General features: G+C 43.5%; 1 protein-coding gene across 5 annotated transcripts in view; it reads right to left on the reverse strand.

The window, feature by feature from the left end:
- Positions 1-8,766: 8,766 nt before the first annotated feature.
- Positions 8,767-19,691, reverse strand: part of dennd2b (DENN domain containing 2B) — a 178,760-nt gene continuing 167,835 nt past the window's right edge. For all 5 annotated transcript variants that reach the window (XM_008107133.3, XM_062967694.1, XM_008107127.3 and 2 more), the window contains 4 exons: positions 18,762-18,873; positions 16,341-16,580; positions 14,745-14,831; positions 8,767-9,540 (listed from right to left, as the gene is read on the reverse strand). In XM_008107133.3, coding sequence (XP_008105340.1) covers positions 9,506-9,540; positions 14,745-14,831; positions 16,341-16,580; positions 18,762-18,873 — 474 coding nt within the window. In that variant the 3' untranslated portion in view covers positions 8,767-9,505. The remainder of the gene's footprint in view (positions 9,541-14,744; positions 14,832-16,340; positions 16,581-18,761; positions 18,874-19,691) is intronic.

Genomic DNA, 19,691 nt, shown 5'->3' on the forward strand with positions numbered 1-19,691 from the left:
AAATGCTAAGGGGAACGAACACCTGGCTGTGGTTGAGGCCAACAATGTTCAGATGATGGATTCAGTGGTGTGCTGGCAGAAGACAGGCCACATTGGGTAAAATGTGTGTTTTCTGTTGGCATCTTGACATGCAGTTAGTATGTTTTTTCCACATTTGGGTGCTCTACATTTCTCCCCTTTTTCTTCTCCACATAAGATAGGGTTATAAATAATAAGAATAAGTTATATTTATCTTTTAGATGCATATTGTGTCCATTTTATTGGGCTAATATCCAGCTTGTTGGTCACTAACAAAGATGTCAAACTTTCAAAGTCCTGAAAACACCCAAGAGAAGGACAGGTTGCTTACCTGTAACCATGTTTCTTCGAGTGTACTCTGTGAATTCACACTAATGGAGAGGCTGCGCCTGCGCAGGTCCCAACGGAAACTCTTCCCAAGCTGAAGTTTAAATTTTGGCGGTAGCCACGCCCCTCCGTCCCCGGAGGGCATATAAGGCAGCCCTCGGCGTGTCCTCCTCAGTTCCTACGCCGCTAAGGCAACGAGAAAGGAAGAGGGTTTGCCAGAGGGGAAGGAAGGGCGGGCTTGTGTGAATTCACAGAGTACACTCGAAGAAACATGGTTACAGGTAAGCAACCTGTCCTTTTTCTTCGTGTACTCTGTGAATGCACACTAATGGAGACTAGCAAGCTTAGGTCTCGGAGGCGGGCTAAGCAAACCCTGACAACGAGAAACTGTCCAAACATATGTTTATTAGACATGAAAAATATGAAAAACATGAAAAAACCATGGTCCGAGGACCCAATAAAGTATTGCATCAATACACACCAAGTACCGAGAACAGACCGGTAAGGCATGATATAACCCTTGTAAGAGTACATGTGTAGGCAGGAACATCATTCTCCAAGGGAGAAGGTAGCAACAAATAAGGCACAAATTGTCAGAGAACAGTGCAAACATGTACTGAACAGGAGAAAAAACAATGAAGAAAGGCACCTGAGAAGAAGGGGCAGCCACAGAGAAGTCATAAGAGCAGAAGGTTTAGGACAAGCAAGAAGATAAAACTGCTCTAGCAAAGGCTGAGTCCTTCAAAGTCCTTTGGTCTACCCTATAGTGAGACACAAATGTAAGGGGGTTGGACCAGATTGCTGCTCTGCAAATAGAGTCCAGTGGAATGCCCCTTAGGAAGGCAGTCGACGTGGAGAGACCTCTTGTCGAACGCGGGCGAACCGACGGGGGGGGAGGTCGTTTGGCTAGTTCATAGGCCAGTTCAATGGCCTGGGCAATCCAATGGGACAGTCTCTGTGAAGAAATGGGATTGCCCAGTTTATCCGGAGCATGGGCCACAAAAAGTTTTGGGGTCTTTCGAATGTCCTTAGTACGGTCCCGGTAGAAGAGAAGTGCTCTACGCACATCAAGGAGGTGCAGTCTCCGCTCAAGGGAAGACGAGGGGTCCGGGAAGAAGGCGGGAAGGACAATGTCCTGGTTAAGGTGAAAGGCCGAGACCACCTTGGGGAGGAAGGTGATGTCCGGACGGAGAACGGCGCGGTCGTGATGAAAACGGAGGTAGGGTTCATCAACCCGAAGGGCCGCCAGCTCCGAGGGTCTGCGCGCTGAGGTTATGGCCACCAAGAAGGCAACTTTCCAAGAAAGGAGACGTAGGTCGGTCGAGGCCAAAGGTTCAAAGGGAGAAGCAGTGAGCTGGGAAAGGACAAGCTCGAGGTTCCAGCCCGGGGTAGGAGGTTGGGCCGGTGGGCAGATGTTGTTGTATCCCTTTAAGAAGGTCTTGACGAGGTGATCGGAAAACAATGATGGTCTACCATGCTGTTGAAAGCACCAGGATAGAGCGGCCAGGTAAGATTTCATAGAGGCAAGAGAAAGCTTTTGTTCTGCTAGAGACATAAGGAAGTCCAGCACAATCGGTACCGAGGTTGGGAAAGCAGTGATCCCTCGGGAGCGAAGAAAGGAACGAAAGCGAGAGACTTTATAAGTGTAGGCCCTGGTTGTAGCCGGCTTGTGAGCTGCGCGGAGGACCTCTTGTAAGTTCTGCGGGAGGGAGGTCAGGCGAGAATCCTCCAAGCAGTGAGATGTAGAGAGGGGAGATCCGGATGCAGAATCTGGCCGTTTTCTCTGGATAAGAGGTGTGGTAGGAGAGGCAGAGTGAAGAAGGTCGCCTTGGAAAGACGAAGAAGAGCCGGGAACCACGGTTGACGAGGCCAGGCTGGCGCTATCAGGATCGCCGACATCGGTACCGACCGGAGCTTCTGGAGGACCTTCGGTATCAGAGGAAAAGGCGGAAAGAGATAGATTGGTTCCGCCGACCAGTCGAGAAGGAAGGCGTCTCCCAGGCAGCCTGGAGAGGAGGACGGGAGAAGTCTTGCCCCGTACCGAGGCAGCTGAGCGTTCTGGGGAGAAGCGAAGAGGTCTAGGGTGGGGAAACCCCATTTGAGAAAGAGAGAAAGAAGAGTCTCGGGGTCGAGCATCCACTCGTGGGAGGAAGTCGTCATTCTGCTGAGGGCATCTGCCAAGTCGTTGTGGATCCCGGGAAGGTGAGTCGCCGAGATTTGGATGTTGTGGGCTATGCACCAATGCCACAGCTGGGAGGAGAGAAGCATCAGCTTCCTTGAGCCCGTGCCGCCCTGTTTGTTGATGTAGAATACTGCTACTGTGTTGTCTGACTGTACGAGGACAGATCTTTGGGAGATCAGGCGGGAGAAGGCTTTCAGAGCCTTGAAGATAGCAAGGAGTTCGAGAAAGTTTATGTGATTGGCCTTCTCGGAGGGAGACCAGAGGCCCCGAACAGTGAGGCCCTTCATGTGGGCTCCCCAGCCGAAATTGGATGAGTCTGTGGTTATGGTGATCGAGGGAGGAACCGAGTGAAACGGAAGACCCCTGCAGACGTTGGAGAGGGACTTCCACCAGAGAAGCGACCGACGAACATGAGGCGGGATCGAGAGAAACCTCGAGTTGGGGTGGCGAAATGGCTTGAAAACATCTATGAACCACCTCTGCAGGGACCGGAGACGGAGCCTGGCGAACGGGGTCGTGAGGACTGTGGAGGCCATGTGGCCCAGCAGTATTTGGATGGATCGAGCCCGAACCCTTCGGTGGGTCTCGCAGAAGATGATTTGATGACGGAGAGCTAGAAACCTGTCGAGCGGGAGCGAGACAGTCTGAGCGATTGAGTCGAACAGGGCGCCGATGAAACGGATCTTGTTCGACGGGTTGAGGTGAGATTTGTCGTGGTTTAGTTGGAGACCGAGAGAATCTAGAAGAGAGAGGGTGTAGTCGACGTGTCGACGGAGTAGGACAGGGTCGGATCCGACCAGAAGCCAGTCGTCTAGATAGGGAAAAACTGTGATCCCCTGGAGCCGGAGGTGGGCAGCCACGACAGCGACGACTTTGGTAAAGACCCTTGGGGCGGTAGCGAGGCCAAAGGGTAAAACGGTGAACTGGTAGGTTTGGTCGAGGATCTTGAAAGAGAGGAAGCGCCTGTGGTTTTCTCGAATCGCCACGTGGAAATAGGCGTCTCGGAGGTCTATAGACACGAAGTAGTCTCCGCGGTGAAGCATCGGGAGGATGGAGGCGATGGAGACCATCCTGAACTTGGTTGGGCGTATGAAGACATTGAGCATGCGTAAGTCTAGAATTGGGCGGAGGCCCCCACCCCTCTTCGGGACCGTAAAGTACCTGGAGAAGAAGCTTTGAGGGTCCTGTGCCGATGGAGAAGGCCGAATAGCCCCTTTGGCGAGGAGAGCGTCGACCTCTGCGAGAATTTCTTGAGAGGGGTTGGAGAGAAGGACCTGACCGGTGGGAGGGAGTTCTTCGAATTCTAAGGCATAGCCTTCTTGGACAATTTTTAGAACCCAGGCATCTGAAGTAATAGATTTCCACCGGTGAAAGAAGGGAGCCAGGCGGTCTATAAAGAGACCATGAGGTTGATTTGGTGGAGGAGAGGGGTGCGGAGGAGTGAGAACGACATCGGTACCGGAGAAAGAGTCTTTGGAAGGAGAGATGGCGTCAGGAACGCCGGATAGGTTGACCAGCGGTGGGGGTGACCCGGCCGCGTTGTCTTTGAGGTTGTGCGGCCCGACGGGGCTGTTGGCGATTTTGGTTGTTCGATACCGAGGGACGTCTGAAAGATTGCTGGCGGTAAGAAGGAGGCGGGAAGCGTCGAAAGCGTTGAGGAAACCACTTGGTGCGGTGAGCCTGGGGTTGATCGCCGCATTTAGTGGCTAGAACTTTAAAGTCATGGTTGGTTTTAAGTTTGTCATCGGTGCCAGCATTAAAGAGGCCCATGGCGTCGAAGGGGAGGTCCTCGATGACCTGCCTCGAGGAAGAAGATAAGCCGGAAGATCTCAGCCAGGCGTGGCGGCGAATGGCAATGGCGTGGGCGATCATCTTGCCGGCCGTGTCGCCAGTATGCTTAGCCATCTGGATTTGATGATGCGCTAAGGAATCGGCCTCTTGTTGGAGGGTGGACATGACCGACCGGTCTTCGTCGGACAACTTCGCGAAGAAGGGCTGAGCTTTTTCCCAGAGGATCTGCTGGTATGCCCCCATACAGGCCCCATAGTTCGCCATTCTACAAAGTAGAAGGGCTCCGGAGTAGAGCTTTCTGCCGACCGCGTCGAACCTTTTACCCTCTCTGTCTGCAGGGGTAGTGGATTCACGACCGGAGGACTGAGAGGCCTTCACGACCATGGAATTCGGGTCGGGGTGGTGTTTAAGCCATTCTAAGGTGTCGTCATCCGTACGATACCAAGACTCGATTCTCTTCGAGGTAGGGGGGATCGAGGAGGGGGTTTTCCACGAAGATTGGATAACATCGAGGAGATAGGGTAAGAACGGCAACAGCGTGGCTGGAGGGGCCTGGGCTTGGACCCGTTTGAAAACCGGGTCAGTTACTGCTTTGGAAGTCTGTTTAATTTCTAAACCCAGGGCATCAGCCATTCTAATCATTTGCTCGGAGAAAGCCCGAATGTTGTCGGTAGGCGAAGGAGGATCCACCTCATAGGCATCATGGGGAGGAGAGAGATCGAGGCCTAAGGATACCACCGAGGCCGAGAGAGCAGAATCCGGGCGATCAATTTCTATCTCATCGTCCCCAGCCCCTTGAGGGGACTGGGGGGGAGATGACAACACAGTCTCTGGTGGCGGCACCGCCTCAAGAGCAGGAGCTATCTGCAGCCGAGTTTGTTTGGAGGCCGAAGCCTGGACCGCTCGAGCCAGGCGAGTGGTTTGTCTACCCCGTTCCGGTGTCGAGGTCGGGGGAAAAAGCTGCTGACGAGATGAACGATGAGAAGCAGCAGGTCGAGGAGATGGGACCCTGACCACTGTCTGAGTGGAGTGGTGGGGTGAGTCCTGCAACTCGCCGTCCGAGAGTTGGTGAGGAGAAGGCTGGCGAGGTCGCTGAGCGGGAGCGATCGGAGAAGACCTTCTAGAAGAAGTTGCCGAAGAAGGGACATCCATCTTGGAGGAGGCAGAAGAGGAAGAGCGTTGGGTTGCCCTCTTCTTAGCGAGCGGTTGTTTTGATGGAACCCTCAGGGATTTACCCGGTGTGGGAGGGATCATTGCTGAGTCGGATTGGGTCCGACGAGCTTCCTCATGAGCCCTTTTAAAGGCGATCTTCATCGCGGAGGTCGATGGAGGAGCCCCGAGCTGGGATCGAGCCGAGGAAACGGAAGCTACCGAGCTCGACGTCGAGGAAGGACCGACCCGACCAGAACGTGTCGACACCGTGGCCGTGGTGAGAGTGCACGGTGGTTTAGCGGCCTTGGACGACCTGGAGGCTCTGGACGCCTTAGACGAGACCGAAGGGGCTTTAGCCGCTGAAGACGACATCGATTCTGGGTTAAGCGGCGACTTCGTGCCCGAAGTCGACGGAGCGGGTTCAGGAGCGAGCGATTTTTCGTAGAGCGCCGCTCTAAGCCTCGCGGCTCTATTTTTTCGAGCCTGGGCCGTTAGGGCCAGGCAGAAACGGCAGGTACCGACGACATGTGCTTCTCCGAGGCAGTAGAGGCACTTGGCGTGGCCGTCGGAGTCAGGAATTTTAGCGGCACACTGAGTGCAGCGCTTGAAGCGAGTCGTAGACATGAGAATCCGAAGTGAACCTTGCGGCGGAAAAAAAGGAACTGAGGAGGACACGCCGAGGGCTGCCTTATATGTCCTCCGGGGACGGAGGGGCGTGGCTACCGCCAAAATTTAAACTTCAGCTTGGGAAGAGTTTCCGTTGGGACCTGCGCAGGCGCAGCCTCTCCATTAGTGTGCATTCACAGAGTACACGAAGAAAAAACAAAAGTAGGTTAGCTGCCCTCTTAAGTGCATGGTAAAAATGACTGTGCCACAAAGACTGGAAGAGGTTAAAAGTAGCTTAACAACTCGTCCCCTCACCCCAGACATTATGGGGTGGAGTTTCTGTTTCCAGCCCCTCTTTTTCTCAGAAAAATAGCTGAAAGTCATTTCCCAGGATGTGGGAGGTATGTGCTGGCATGCAGGTGGGGAAATGCCCAGAAGGAGGTGCTGGTGGGGAGATTAACAACTTGATAGCCACCACAATTCAAAAAATATATTGACAAGCTAGCGCAAGAAGAGCAACCAAAATTATCAAAGAACTGGAACCCAAGCCTTCTAAACGGGGTTATCAAGTCCCCTATCAACCTCCTTTCTTCAGCTCCCTATGCTGCTCATCAAAGGGTTTGGCTTCCTAATCTATCTGGTTGCCCTTCTCTAGACGTGTTCCAGCTTGTCAATATTCTTGAACTGTGGTGCGCAGAACTGGACACAGTATTCCAGGTGAGGTCTGACCAAAGCAGAAGAACCTATTACTTCCCTTGACCCAGACACTATACTCCTGTTGATGAAACCCAGAATTTCATTTACGTTTTAAGCTGCTGCATCACAAGGTTGTTCATGTTCAGCTTGCGGTCTATTAAGATTCGTAGATCCCTTTCAAGCGACATGCCACCCATCCTGTATCTTTCCATTTCATTTTTATTGCCTAAGTGTAGTGTCATACATTTCTCCCTGTTGAAAGTCATTTTGTTACTTTTGGCCTAGCTCTCTAATCTGTTAAGGTCATTTCACACCAGAAGCAACTTGCAGTTTCTCAAGTCGCTCCTGACATGAAAAACAATGGTTTCTGATCCTGTGCTCAAGGGCATTAGCTATTCCTCCCAATTTGGTGTCATCTGAAAATTTGATAAGAATGCCCTCTATTCCATTGTCCAAGCCATTGATAAAGATGGTGAATAGCACTGGGCCCAGAACAGAACCCTGCAGCACCCTACTGGTCACTTCTCTCCAAGATGAAGAGGAGCCATTGGTAAGCATCCTTTGGGTTTGGTTAATTAAACAATTCCCAATTCACCTAACAGTAGCATTGTCCAGACTACATTTTACTAGCTTATTTGAATGTCATGGGAAACCTTGTCAAAGGCCTTACTGAAACCGAGATATGCCACATCCACAGCATTCCGTGCATCTAGCAAGTTTGTAACTTTATTTAAAAAAAAAACCTAGTCATCTAGCATGACACGTTTTTGAGAAAGTTAACAGCTTTCTCAAAAATGTATGTTACATTTAAGCACACCTTAACCTCAAACTAAGCCACTTTAATCAATTACAATAAGATCTTGGTATCCCCCAGGGATATGTTCCCAGATGGACCGTCACTCCTGGAAACCACAGATAATTCAGAATGCTATTAAAATAAATGACTACCAGCATATCATAGGGGTTGCATTGGAGGACCTAGAGATTCCTAGAGTGATATCATCTCTAGACATTTACTAAGTCCTCCAAGGGGAATTCATAGTAACATCCAGGGGAGAATGCCTAGATGACCAATTTTCCCTCAGTGATATGGGTTTCTTGGTTGTGAGGGTCTTGCTATCTCTGTACTCTCAGCCTTGGCCTACTTCATAGAGTTGTTGTGAGGATTAAGTAGGTGGGAAGAGAGGCATATATGCTGCTTTGAATTAATTGTAGGCAAAATGGAGTACAGTAGAGTCTGACTTATCCAACATAAACGGGCCAGGCCGGCAGAACGTTGGATAAGCGAATAAGTTGGATAATAAGGAGGGATTAAGGAAAAGCCTATTAAACATCAAATTAAGCACCAAAATGTCATGTTTTACAACAAATTTGACAGAAAAACAGTTCAATGCGCTATGTAGTAATTACTGTATTTGCGAATTTAGCACCAAAACATTGCAATGTATTGAAAACATAGAATACAAAAACATTGTCTACTAAAAGGCAAACTGCGTTAGATAATCCTGAATGTTGGGTAAGCAAATGTTGGATAAGTGAGACTCTACTGTATTAGGATATAGGCTGACATCACATTTATGGTCCCAAATGGCCAAGCGTGAACCCAAAAATCTACTTGTGCAGCCTAGCAGCACCTGGACCAAAACATAGGAGAATGGGGCTGGGAAATGTAGCCTGCTCCTTGTCACAGGGTGCCTTTCTACAATTGGTTATGGTGGGACCCCATGGGCTCTCTCCAGCTGCCTATTCCCCAAGACACCCTACAACTGCAAGGGTGCTATGGGCATCGCTTCACAGCCCTCCAATCCCCATTGCCTCAAAGGTGCTTCAATAAGGTGACTATCTGGTTGTGCAAGAAGGATTCATAGGGTTCCTCTATGATGATGACAAAGGATCTCAGCCTAATGAAAGAATAATAGTGACGAGGAGGAGGATACTCAGAACTGGTATTCTACAGAAACCAAAACGTTATAAGAATTCAACAGATCAGGATATTTGACATAAATATTTACACAATTTATTAGAAATCATACATTAGGAAAAGATGGACTGTACCAAATCACTTGCAGCCTGTCGGTCAAAAGGCTAGAGATTTTTCAATGTTTAGCAATCATAGTGCAGAATGTATTACAATTTACTGACCATCATTTAAAACAAGGTAGATAATCTGTGACTGTGGATCAAGTACCTTCTTGCAGAGTAACTGGCTATTTTCTCTTGAAAAATGAATTAGAAAGCAATCTACTGAAAAATATAAACTCTGTCATATATATATATGGCTCCTCTTTCTTTTACCTCTGCCTCTAATTTCCCACACTGGAGTCCTTTCATTCCCACAGTTCACCACGGAGCTCTTACAAACATCCATTGGAAGTCAGTGGTTTTGCTGAGACAGTCAGCTGCACATAATTAGCTATTTAGTTTCCACCAAACATCACTCAGTTCGTACTAAAGAAAGAAGCACCTGTTATTTTTAGGAATATACAAATATTACCACATTCGTCCCTGCCCTTGACAGAAAAAAAATTAGGGACACTTACAGCACGTTATTTACAGTAACTATCCAAGAACATAATAATAATTATTTTGCTGATTCACAATAAACCAGCATTTGCAGTCACTTAAACTTAGACCAGTTCATTTTCTCTCCTCCGGCAACAGCATCGGAAAAGCTGCAGGTGGTGCTCTGTGCCCAGTGTCATAAATAGTCTTTGGATCCACATCCCAGTAGAATCAATTCTTCTTGTGAAGAAACTTCATTTTATTTCCTACATTGACAAAAGAGGGACATGCACACATCTCAGTTACTAATATGCATTTAAAACAGTCAGGCTTCAATATCCAATGGTTAAGTGAACTGTCAAAATTTAAAACACATCTGAAGACCTATCTCTTCCAGCAGGCCTACCCAGCCAGTTTTAATAATGAATGTTAAACTCACGTCTTGTGTCTATTATATTTTAATCATTATTCTGTGTATTTTAATATATGTTTTTAGTAGAAATAAGTTTTAATATGTGTATGTGTATATGGGGCCGGGCTGTGGTGCAGCTATAAATTAAAAAATTCGCAAAAACTCAGCCGGTAATCGAAACTCTCCGAAACTTGGGCGGAGTAGTCCCCTGGTCCGTGGGCTGATCGTGACAAAATTTCAAGGAGATGGGATTTGTAGTTTTCTCGTAAAAAATACTTTTCAAAAAATAAATTAAAAAATTCGCAAAAACTCAGCCGGTGATCGAAACTCTCCGAAACTTGGGCGGAGTAGTCCCCTGGTCCGTGGGCTGATCGTGACAAAATTTCAAGGAGATGGGATTTGTAGAGTAGCCAGCTGCAATAAATCACTACTGACCGAGAGGGCATGAGTTCAAAGCCCGGGTCGGGTTAAGCCCCTGAAATTAAATAGCCCAGCTTGCTGTTTACTTAAGCAGTCCGAAACACAGTTGCATCTGTCAACTAGGAAATTTAGGTACGCTTTATGCGGGAGGCTAATTTAACTAATTTACAACACCATAAAACTGCCAGCAGCACATGGAAAGGAATGAGGAAGTATAGCACTCTGTGTCACTTGTGGATGATGAAGCAACAGCTCCCCCTGTGGCCAGAATCGAGCATACCCTCACGAAGCTGAAAATGTTAAAATTGCCTCTGTGTGTGTCTATAATGTATGCTGCTTGTCTGATGGCACTGAATGTTTGCCATATATATGTTCATTGTAATCCGCCCTGAGTCCCCTTCGGGGTGAGAAGGGCGGAATATAAATACTGTAAAATAAATATTTTTATAATGATTATGTGTTTTTTTTTAATATACTTTTTATTTGTTTCTTTTAATACATTGATTAAAACTGAGAGGGGGTAATCAGACATTAGGGAAGAGGGGGGGCTGTCACGGGGGAGGGTGTGAGAGGGAAGGGGTTTCATGCAGGGTCAATGAGGGAAGGGGGAAGGGAACGAGGGAGTGAGTAAGATGATTAGAGTGGGAGTGAGATTTCTTCTTTAGTATACTGCGCCAGTTTCCGTTAGCGGTTTTCCATTTCCACTCATTTAGATTGTCCTGTTCATCCTTAGGTGTTTTCCTCGTTTTTTGCCCGTTAACTTATTTCTTAGTATATATTCTCTGTTTGTTCCTTTCTTTGCCTTATGTAATCCTCAAATTTGGACCAGTCCGTTTCTTTTATTGGGTTCCCTTGTTGTTTCTTCATTAGAAAAGTTAGTTTATCCATATTTTTTATGTCCCATATCTTTACTAACCATTCGTCCGTCGTTGGTATTTGGCTTTGTCTCCATAATCTGGCAAATACAATTCTAGCACTTGTAACTAAGAAGTTTAGCATCCTTTCGTCATTTGTTTCTAATTTTATATTTGTCAGGCCTAAGAGATATACTTCTGGTTTAAATGGGATCTCTTTTTTCAGAATTTTTCGACATTCTTTGTGAATTTCTTTCCAGTACTTCTTTGTTTTTATACACATCCACCACATGTGGAAAAAGTTCCCCTCTTGTTCATGACATTTCCAGCATTTTGTATATATTTCCTTCTTGTAATACCCTAGCTTTTTCGGTGTTATATACCATCTGTACATCATTTTGTACAGGTTCTCTTTCAGATCCGAGGTGTAGCAAGTTTTTACATTTTTATTCCATATCCTTTCCCATTCTTCATACAGGATTGGTCTTCCAAAATCCCTTGCCCATTGGGTCATGCATGTCTTTACGTGCTCTGTTTCGGTATCCCATTCCAGTAGCTTTTTATATATCTTTGTGATCGTCTTATTTTCGGAATCCAAAATTTTTTCCCAATCTGAGTCTTTATTCATGAATCCTATTTGCTTATCCTTGTTGAATCGTTCATTTATTTGCCTGTAATGTAGCCATGTTATTTGCGGGAATACTTTTTGTATTTCTTCTTGAGATTTTAGATAGTAGTTATTATCGTGTCTTATTATAATATCTTTATACGTAGGCCAATTCGATTTTCTTCGGTGATACTTCAGGGTTACTTCTAAAGGCGAGAGCCACAGAGGGGTTTTTGGAAACATCCTGTTTTTATATTTCATCCAGATCTTATTCAGGGAGTCTCTTATGGTGTGGTTCTTGAAGGTTCTCATTTCGGTTCTATCTGGAGTGCCCCATGTGTGAATGTGCCAGCCTGATTTGAGGTTATAGCCTTCTAAATTTAAAATTTTCTTACTCTTAAGAAACAACCAGTTTCTGACCCATGATAACGCACAGGCCTTGTAGTATAAGTGTAAGTTTGGAAGGTTCATTCCACCTCTAGTTCTATCATCTGTGAGGTTTTTGAGCTTTATCCTTGGCTTTCGTCCCTGCCATATGAATTTTGATATGTCTTTCTGCCATTCGGAGAAGGGTTTTAGGGTCTTAATTATAGGTAAGTTTTGGAATAAGAATAGCATCTTCGGAAGTATATAAGTCTTTATCGCTGCTATTCTCCCTAGTAAAGATAGTCCTTGGTTGTTCCAGATGTTAAGATCCTTCTTTATTTCTTTCCACTTACAATCGTAATTGTGTTTTATAAGATGGTTGTTGTTTGCTGATATGTAGATTCCCAGGTATTTCATCTTCGTTGTTATTTTTAGTCCTGTTTTTTCTATTAAACTTTTTTGTCTGATTTCAGTCATATTTTTCGTTATTGCTTGGGTTTTATCTAAATTTAGTTTGAATGATTATGTGTTTTAGCTATATTGTAACCTGCATCAAGCCACAAGGAGAGGCAAGTAAGAAATACTATTATTAATATCACTACTACTACTCCTGTAAAGAGGCTGTGGCATCCAGTTTGTCCATAGTATAATATTTGGTTACTGAGAAATAGTTTTAAAGGCAGTATAGCTGTGGTGGAGAATGTGTAGCCTTCAGTATAGGCAACTGGTAAGGGCAATACCTTATTCATAAATCAAAGGAAGCATAATGCTACAGTGGGTTGCTGTAAGTTTTACGGGCTGTATGGCCATGTTTCAGAAGCATTCTCTCCTGACGTTTCATCCACATTTATGGCAGAATGGCTACCATAGATGTGGGTGAAATGTCAGGAGAGAATGCTTCTGGGACATGGCCACACAGCCTGGAAAACTCACAGCAACCCAGTGATTTCAGCCATGAAAACCTTCGACAACACATAACACTACAGTACCTTTCATCTTTTGTTTCAAACTTATTTTCAAGATCTAAATGAGACTGAAATCATTTTCATACTAATTAGCACAGTAATGTTATCTAGGAGATATGCTGGCAGTGAGTATGTAGATATTCAATTCTGGTGAGAAAGTGCTAAGGCATCCCACATAGGACTATAGTACTGGGAATCTGAAGGGGTGAGAGAAGTTTTGTTAACTGCTGTGTCAAAGCACACCCAGCACCTAGATGTGATGGCTCCCAATAACCTGACTTTTGTGTGGTGAAAGGGTGGACACGAGACCCCATTGAGGGTGGAGATTCTCCACAGTATAAAGTAGTGACTTCTTATATGCTCTTTCCCAGTTGCTGCTCCACCCAGTGACAAAGAAAGAAATTGACATGATTCAGAGTTAGAGAGAATAACTGAGGACATACCAAATCCCAGAAGCTGCACAAGGTAACTCAAGAAAGCCCCCTCGAGAAACTAAAAACCAGTTGCCCTGACTGGCTGCAGAGAACTACTCTAGACAAAAGAGGCAGAATTATCATTTTAGGCTCATTCAGATGGACAAAAAACTTCAGGATTTGTATCTGTTCAGAGCAGGGTGTTTTGTGTTTTGGTGTGTATGTGCATGTGTATTTATTTATTTTAATGGCTAAGCGGCTTACCTCCTATCTAAGTTTATTTACCACATATTTCTGGCACCAGTTGTGACTTTTCAAGCCCAACGTAGGGGCTGGATACTTCCTACACCTAGTCAGGCAGGGATTAACACACTCACACTTCTGTTTACTTGGTCGTTCGTTTTGTACGCTGGGCAATCTGATTACTCCTGTGGATGTCAGTGTTGTATGGGGGAAGAGGACAATGGAAGGAAACCCTTCCTACATTACAGTTAAACCCTTCCTACAGTCACATTACAAAGCAGGGCATGGGAGAGACACACAACCTTGGGATATTTATGGCGTCTGGATGCAGTTTACATATTTTAATTATTGAAAAATTTATACCCTGCCCTATATCAAGAGATCTCAGGGCAGCTTACAAACGTCATAGAAACAGATTAAATTTAAATAAGCAATGTTATGAAGTCCAGAATCAAGAAATGGAATAAACTCGTATTTATCTACTATTGCCTATCTGGTGGAGCACTCCGATGTTCTGTTTACTTGGGACCTATGAGAGTTTTGGTTTGGGGATAATGGCATCAAGAGGGAAGGAAAACTGGATATACAGCAGAAGATGGCAAGAATAAATGGATTTCAAATATAAGGGCATTATCAAATAGACTTGTCCTTTGTCTGATTCTATGTTCTGTGTGCTTATCATTTTGAGCACACCAACAAAGGCTCACAAAATATCCATGAATGTGCACATGTAGGAGTAACATTTTGAAATGCATCTCTCGCTTTATGTGAATTGTTTTCTTTTGGAATGCCAGGAGAAATTACTTTCACATTACACTATAAATGGGGTAGATCTTTCAAATGCACTGAAAGCAAATACACTGCACTTAGAAGTTAAGAAAAGACCCAGGAAAAAACTCTAGGTCAGTTCTACAGAAGCATCCTTTTCAGCATTTCATTTGACCAACAGAAGCCCCCTGTAATTGATTTACATGTTTAATTATGAAACAAAATGTGTTACCAACACTATTAAATAGTTCAGCAATTTCCTGGAAATAGAAGTTCTATTACTTTTTAATAAATTCCTGCTCCACTGCTATAGCTGGCAGATGCTACAAAGAAGAGGCTTATAGGAACAGAATGTGCTTTATACCATTTTCTCAATATGTGCACAAGCCTAGATTCAAATAAGTCAAAGCCAAGTTCCTTACCAAGACCTCGTAGAAATTTATTTACTCCACTTTGTTCAGTGTCTGGAAGCTCCTCCAAATATTGTTCAACCCGTTGTTCAAAGAGGCCTACGGGAATTGGATGAAAGAGAAATCACTGATTTTTTTTTCCAAGTGACAGACGACCAAGTCTTGGTGCTTTTGTCTTTGTCACAGCCAGAGAACTAGTTTTCAGAGAGCTTTTTCCACATTGCTTTTAGAAGAGTATTTCCAAAGCCTTTATGAATTTCCATCCTTCACAGAGGACTATGCCTTCCTATATCATGGCCACCAGCTTTTCCTCCCTTCCACATACCTTCTTACATCCTTAACAGAATCAGGCAGTCAAACAATATCTTAGGATAATAATTTCTCATTGAATTCAGCATAATATCCATAATGGAATCAGCAGTCTTACAGGATGTGCCCAGTAAATGTGAAGCATGGAAGCCATGTAAATTATTTTATATGACAATCCACAAAAAAAGGGGTCTTCCCTATGTAGAAATGTGAACTGAATTAAACTCATATAAAACCTAATTTCTGAAGCCCTAACACCATGAAACTCGACATCTGAAATGTAGGACTGATACACAGGTGGTATGGTAACTTTGTTTTCAAAACTGATTGGTTTCAATTATTTAAAATCTGACTGCATTCTGCACTACAACTGTACTTCATTACATAGCAGATTTCTTTAATTTTCTCTGACTAACAGAGAGAAACTTGCAGGAAAGCAAACAATATTCATTTCTCCAGAGGATCTCTAAGGGATTACACAACTCCTCAAACACTTAAGAAAACAAAGGGAAGGAAGCAGGGAAAGGGATGAACATGCATCAGGATAAAGAGAAAGATCATTGAGGAAGAAAGGAGAAGAGAGACAAAGCAGAGAGAAAGGGAAATAATATTAGGGTAGGATGGAAATTTCCTAAATTTGCAAAGCTGGATATTTCTTCTAGTAATATAATGTACTTTGTAAGTCCCAGTTCATATGAGTGGCACATACTAAAGTACCTTACTGCAAATCAAGACAGAGGTTGCAGTGAGGTTTGAATAAGACAACTAACAAACATCAGTTCTGCTGATGCACTAAATGCTTTCTGCCATGATAGAGCTTGGAAAAGTTACCTTTCAGACTAGGACTCCAGGAATCTTCTAACCAGTATGATGGATTTTCCAGGCTCTGTTCCTCAGCTAAATATATAGAGTTTGCCATCTACATTCAAACTTTCTGCATCCATGGATTTAACCAACCACATCTTGAAAATGTTCAAGGTATGTGTGTGTGTGTCCAAAAAGCCAATCTTAATTTTGCCATTTGCCAAGTACTATGCTGATTTGTAGGCATATTTCTGCCATTTCATAGATCCTCAGATTCCTCCTGGTACTCATTTAAGTTGTTTGCCATTTTATGTAAAGGCACAATTTTCCTGCACCATTTCCTACACCACTGGAAGTAATGGGACGAGCATGGATTTTGGTATCCATAGAGGGCTCCTGGAATCAAACCCCACCAAATACTGAGGGCCCACTGTATTCAGATATACTCATTAACAGAATCCATTTCTTTTCTGCAGCTTAATTAATGGGCCTTACCTTTTGCCCTACATTTTCTCAATTCTCTATCTTGAATAAACCCAGCAAACATCTGAGATTCCATGAAAACTTCTAGAAAACGACGGATGCTCTTTGAAGCTACAGATTTGCGGAAGGCCTCTCTCTGGAAGACTCTCTCTGCCTTTTCATTTTGAGTTAGGAAAAGGGAATAATGTCCAATCGTCTCCACAAAGAAACGGATGAAAACTTCTGACACTAAGCCATTCAAGGTATTACATTCTGCAAGAAAATAAAAATAAACACTGCACAGCTAAGCATGTATAGTAAAATTGGACATGCATTTTCCTGATTCCTCCATTTGCCCTTGCCAGTTTCATTTTCCTATAACCCTATATAAGCAATACTTCTGTTCATCATTAGGCTATAAGTTTTATATTTAATTCAACGTATTAAGCTCAAGCCTTAGGCTATTCTATCCTCACTCTGATTTCCCCTTTTTTCTTCATGGTCTCCCACAACTGAAGTCTTCCTGCATCAATTAATTACAGTATTTGTATTGTATTTGAACTGGGAAAGTATGAATGCCAGAATTAAAATAAACCAAGATCTTAAACCACAGTTTGCAGATGGATTTAGAGCCCCTTTTGTTCCTTTCAGAGCCAGACAAAAATCCAGTGTATACGTTCTATATGACTTAGACAAGCTATAATTCACTAATGCAAAAAGTTTCAATGATAACCTGATCTTCAGACAAACTGGCCAGTGAGCTCTTCCATCACTCACAGAACAAGTTAGAAAAAAGTTGATTTTTTACCTTGAGAGAAAAAGCCAAGAAACTCTTTTCATACTCCATTCACAGTAGAGTTAGTAGTATGATCATTGATAAAATTAATCAGTTTAATAAAAAGCTCTTTAGATTCCAAAAAACAAGAAAAATGTGTAAAACTCTACCAACAAATGCATAATCAATGACATTCTTTGCCACCAGATATGCCACTAAATTGGAGTTGGACAACTTCCAAGAGCCAGGGAGGCCACATGGTATGTCCTATCCCAGCAACTTGCATTACTGAGGTTGCTGCTGCCTGCCCTAGATTTCATCAACTGCCATAGTTGTCTCCCAAACTCAGCAACTGTACTGGTTGCTATGGTGTGTGCCAAAACACACTGTTGCACCATACAGCCCTCCCAGGATGTCTCTTTCTGTTCACAAGTAATGAATAATCAAACAATCCAGGGGTTTTTTTCTTTTGGTGATGTTGTCACTGATTATGAGCAGTTATTGTGTTGATTACTACGGGGACATCACCACTTTCGGGTGAAAAAATGCAACACCAGTAGATGAATTAGAGTTAATGAACGTGTCACAAAAATGGTGTTTTGGACTTCAGCTCCCAGAATTCCTGACCACTGGACAAGCTGGCTTGAGCTTCTAGGAGCCCCAAACATCTGGGGATGGGGCATAGCTTGTGCTTTAGTCCTGCAAAGGCGTATTTGATTTAAAAAAGCACAATCTCACTGATGTTCGTGCAACAAACTGCAAAGCCAAATTTGACAAAGCCTGATGTTATTAGATGATTTCCTAGGAAAGCTACAATGATTGAGGTCAACACAGCAAATTTCTTTAAACGAAATGCAGCTTCTTCCTTCCCTCCTTTGGGAAAAGCACAGCATCAAATCCTGTAATTATATCCTCACAGACTAACAAAAAAAATGTGTCATAAACATACCAATGGAAGTGACTTCCCAGAATGATTGTCTTATAATTCTCATATAATCCAATGATTAGTAATGTGTGATAGCACAGACCTTCAAAACTGAGGATCATACATTTTTTTTTAAAAAAAGTGTCTGCTGGTTTTATAGAAATGTGGCATTCTAAAACGAAAAATGACCTCAGATTGGCCCCATTACATACAGGTTTGTTTTCCATGACTTGCTTTAATGTTTTGATTTTGTAATATGTGACTGAGTAATATGTGATTAAGATTTCTAATAGACACTTTAATTGTGTATATAACACATTAAAATATGTTCAAAAGCACTAAATGGGATCACACCAGAACAACCGTGTCCAAATTTAATCAAAACTGAGTAACAACTGAAATGATTTAAAAAAAATAAAATTGTGAAAGAACTGTGTGTAGTATGACATTTTTATTATGTTTTTCATATTCAGCACTCAAAAATCCTTACAATCAACTACAATGTTGAAACGAAATATTTTCATCACAGGCTCTGTAATGTTTTGAAAAGTAAGATGCATCATCATTTAATACTCCCACAAATTGTTTGCTGTTGTGAAATGCATTTCTAATGTTGAAAAAAAAAAACTTTCTGCAGTAAGTTGATCCATTTACACACAACATTCCTGCTTGCCTCTTTAGTTTCCAAGGACATGTTATTCCTCATTTTGCAAATAGTTTTCTGTAAACACAATTTGTTCCCAATCTCTCTTACCCTCATCTGATTCACTGTCTGAATCCTGGTTTATTAAATCATTCTTCCTCTCTAGAGCCTGCTCCAGAGCTGCTTGCAGTTTCCTAGGCAAAAGTGTGTCTTCATCATCCATCTAAAAGAGGGAAAATAACACCAGGGCTTCAACTTTCCAAGTCTAACGTTAGACCTTGAAATTTTAGAATTTTAGGAATTTAATATGAAAACATATTGCAAATATAGTAAGAAACACTTCTGTGACTTTCAGAATGATTTATTTTTGGATGCTATTTTATGACAATTTTAGTGAGAACAGAACAGAAATCGGATTGATAGCAAACACAGGAAAGAATGTGCTATCACTGTTTAGTAGGGCATTAACCCCAATCAGTCCACATGCTCCATGCATGAGAGAAATGGGACCAATTCACAATTTCATAAGTGGAAACCAACTATTCAACAATTAGTAAGGCCTATTCCAACCCTCTCACCCACTGCATCTCCTTTATCTCCCAGTACAAGCACAGGAAGAATGAAGGGAAGTTGCTGCTTCAAAGTGCTTCCCATTTTAGAATGGAAGGACAGCAAAGCAGGAGCTCTCAAAGGAATACATATAAAAAACAATGAAACTGGATCTATTAGGAGCAGGAGACCTAAGAACCAAGTGCAGTATTTTTTTTTCTAAGGCAAACCTGTCTCAAGAAACACAACTTTCAACACTGGTACAATGTGTACTATACTCATGGTTATTAATTAAATGTAAGTTTTGTGCGACCGGCCTATGAAAAGCCCATGGCTGCAGTGCAGCAAAGGTGCCCATGCACTGGACTGGAAACTGAGCTGTGAGAAACTGACAGCACCAGGATTTCTTCAGTTACATTCAAGCAGTACAGTCATACATGCAGGAGTGAATTACAAACAAATGGCTGTTCTCCTATGCTGGCAGCAAATCTT

The sequence above is a fragment of the Anolis carolinensis genome, chromosome 1, assembly GCF_035594765.1.
Source record: "Anolis carolinensis isolate JA03-04 chromosome 1, rAnoCar3.1.pri, whole genome shotgun sequence".
Classification (NCBI taxonomy): domain Eukaryota; kingdom Metazoa; phylum Chordata; class Lepidosauria; order Squamata; family Dactyloidae; genus Anolis; species Anolis carolinensis.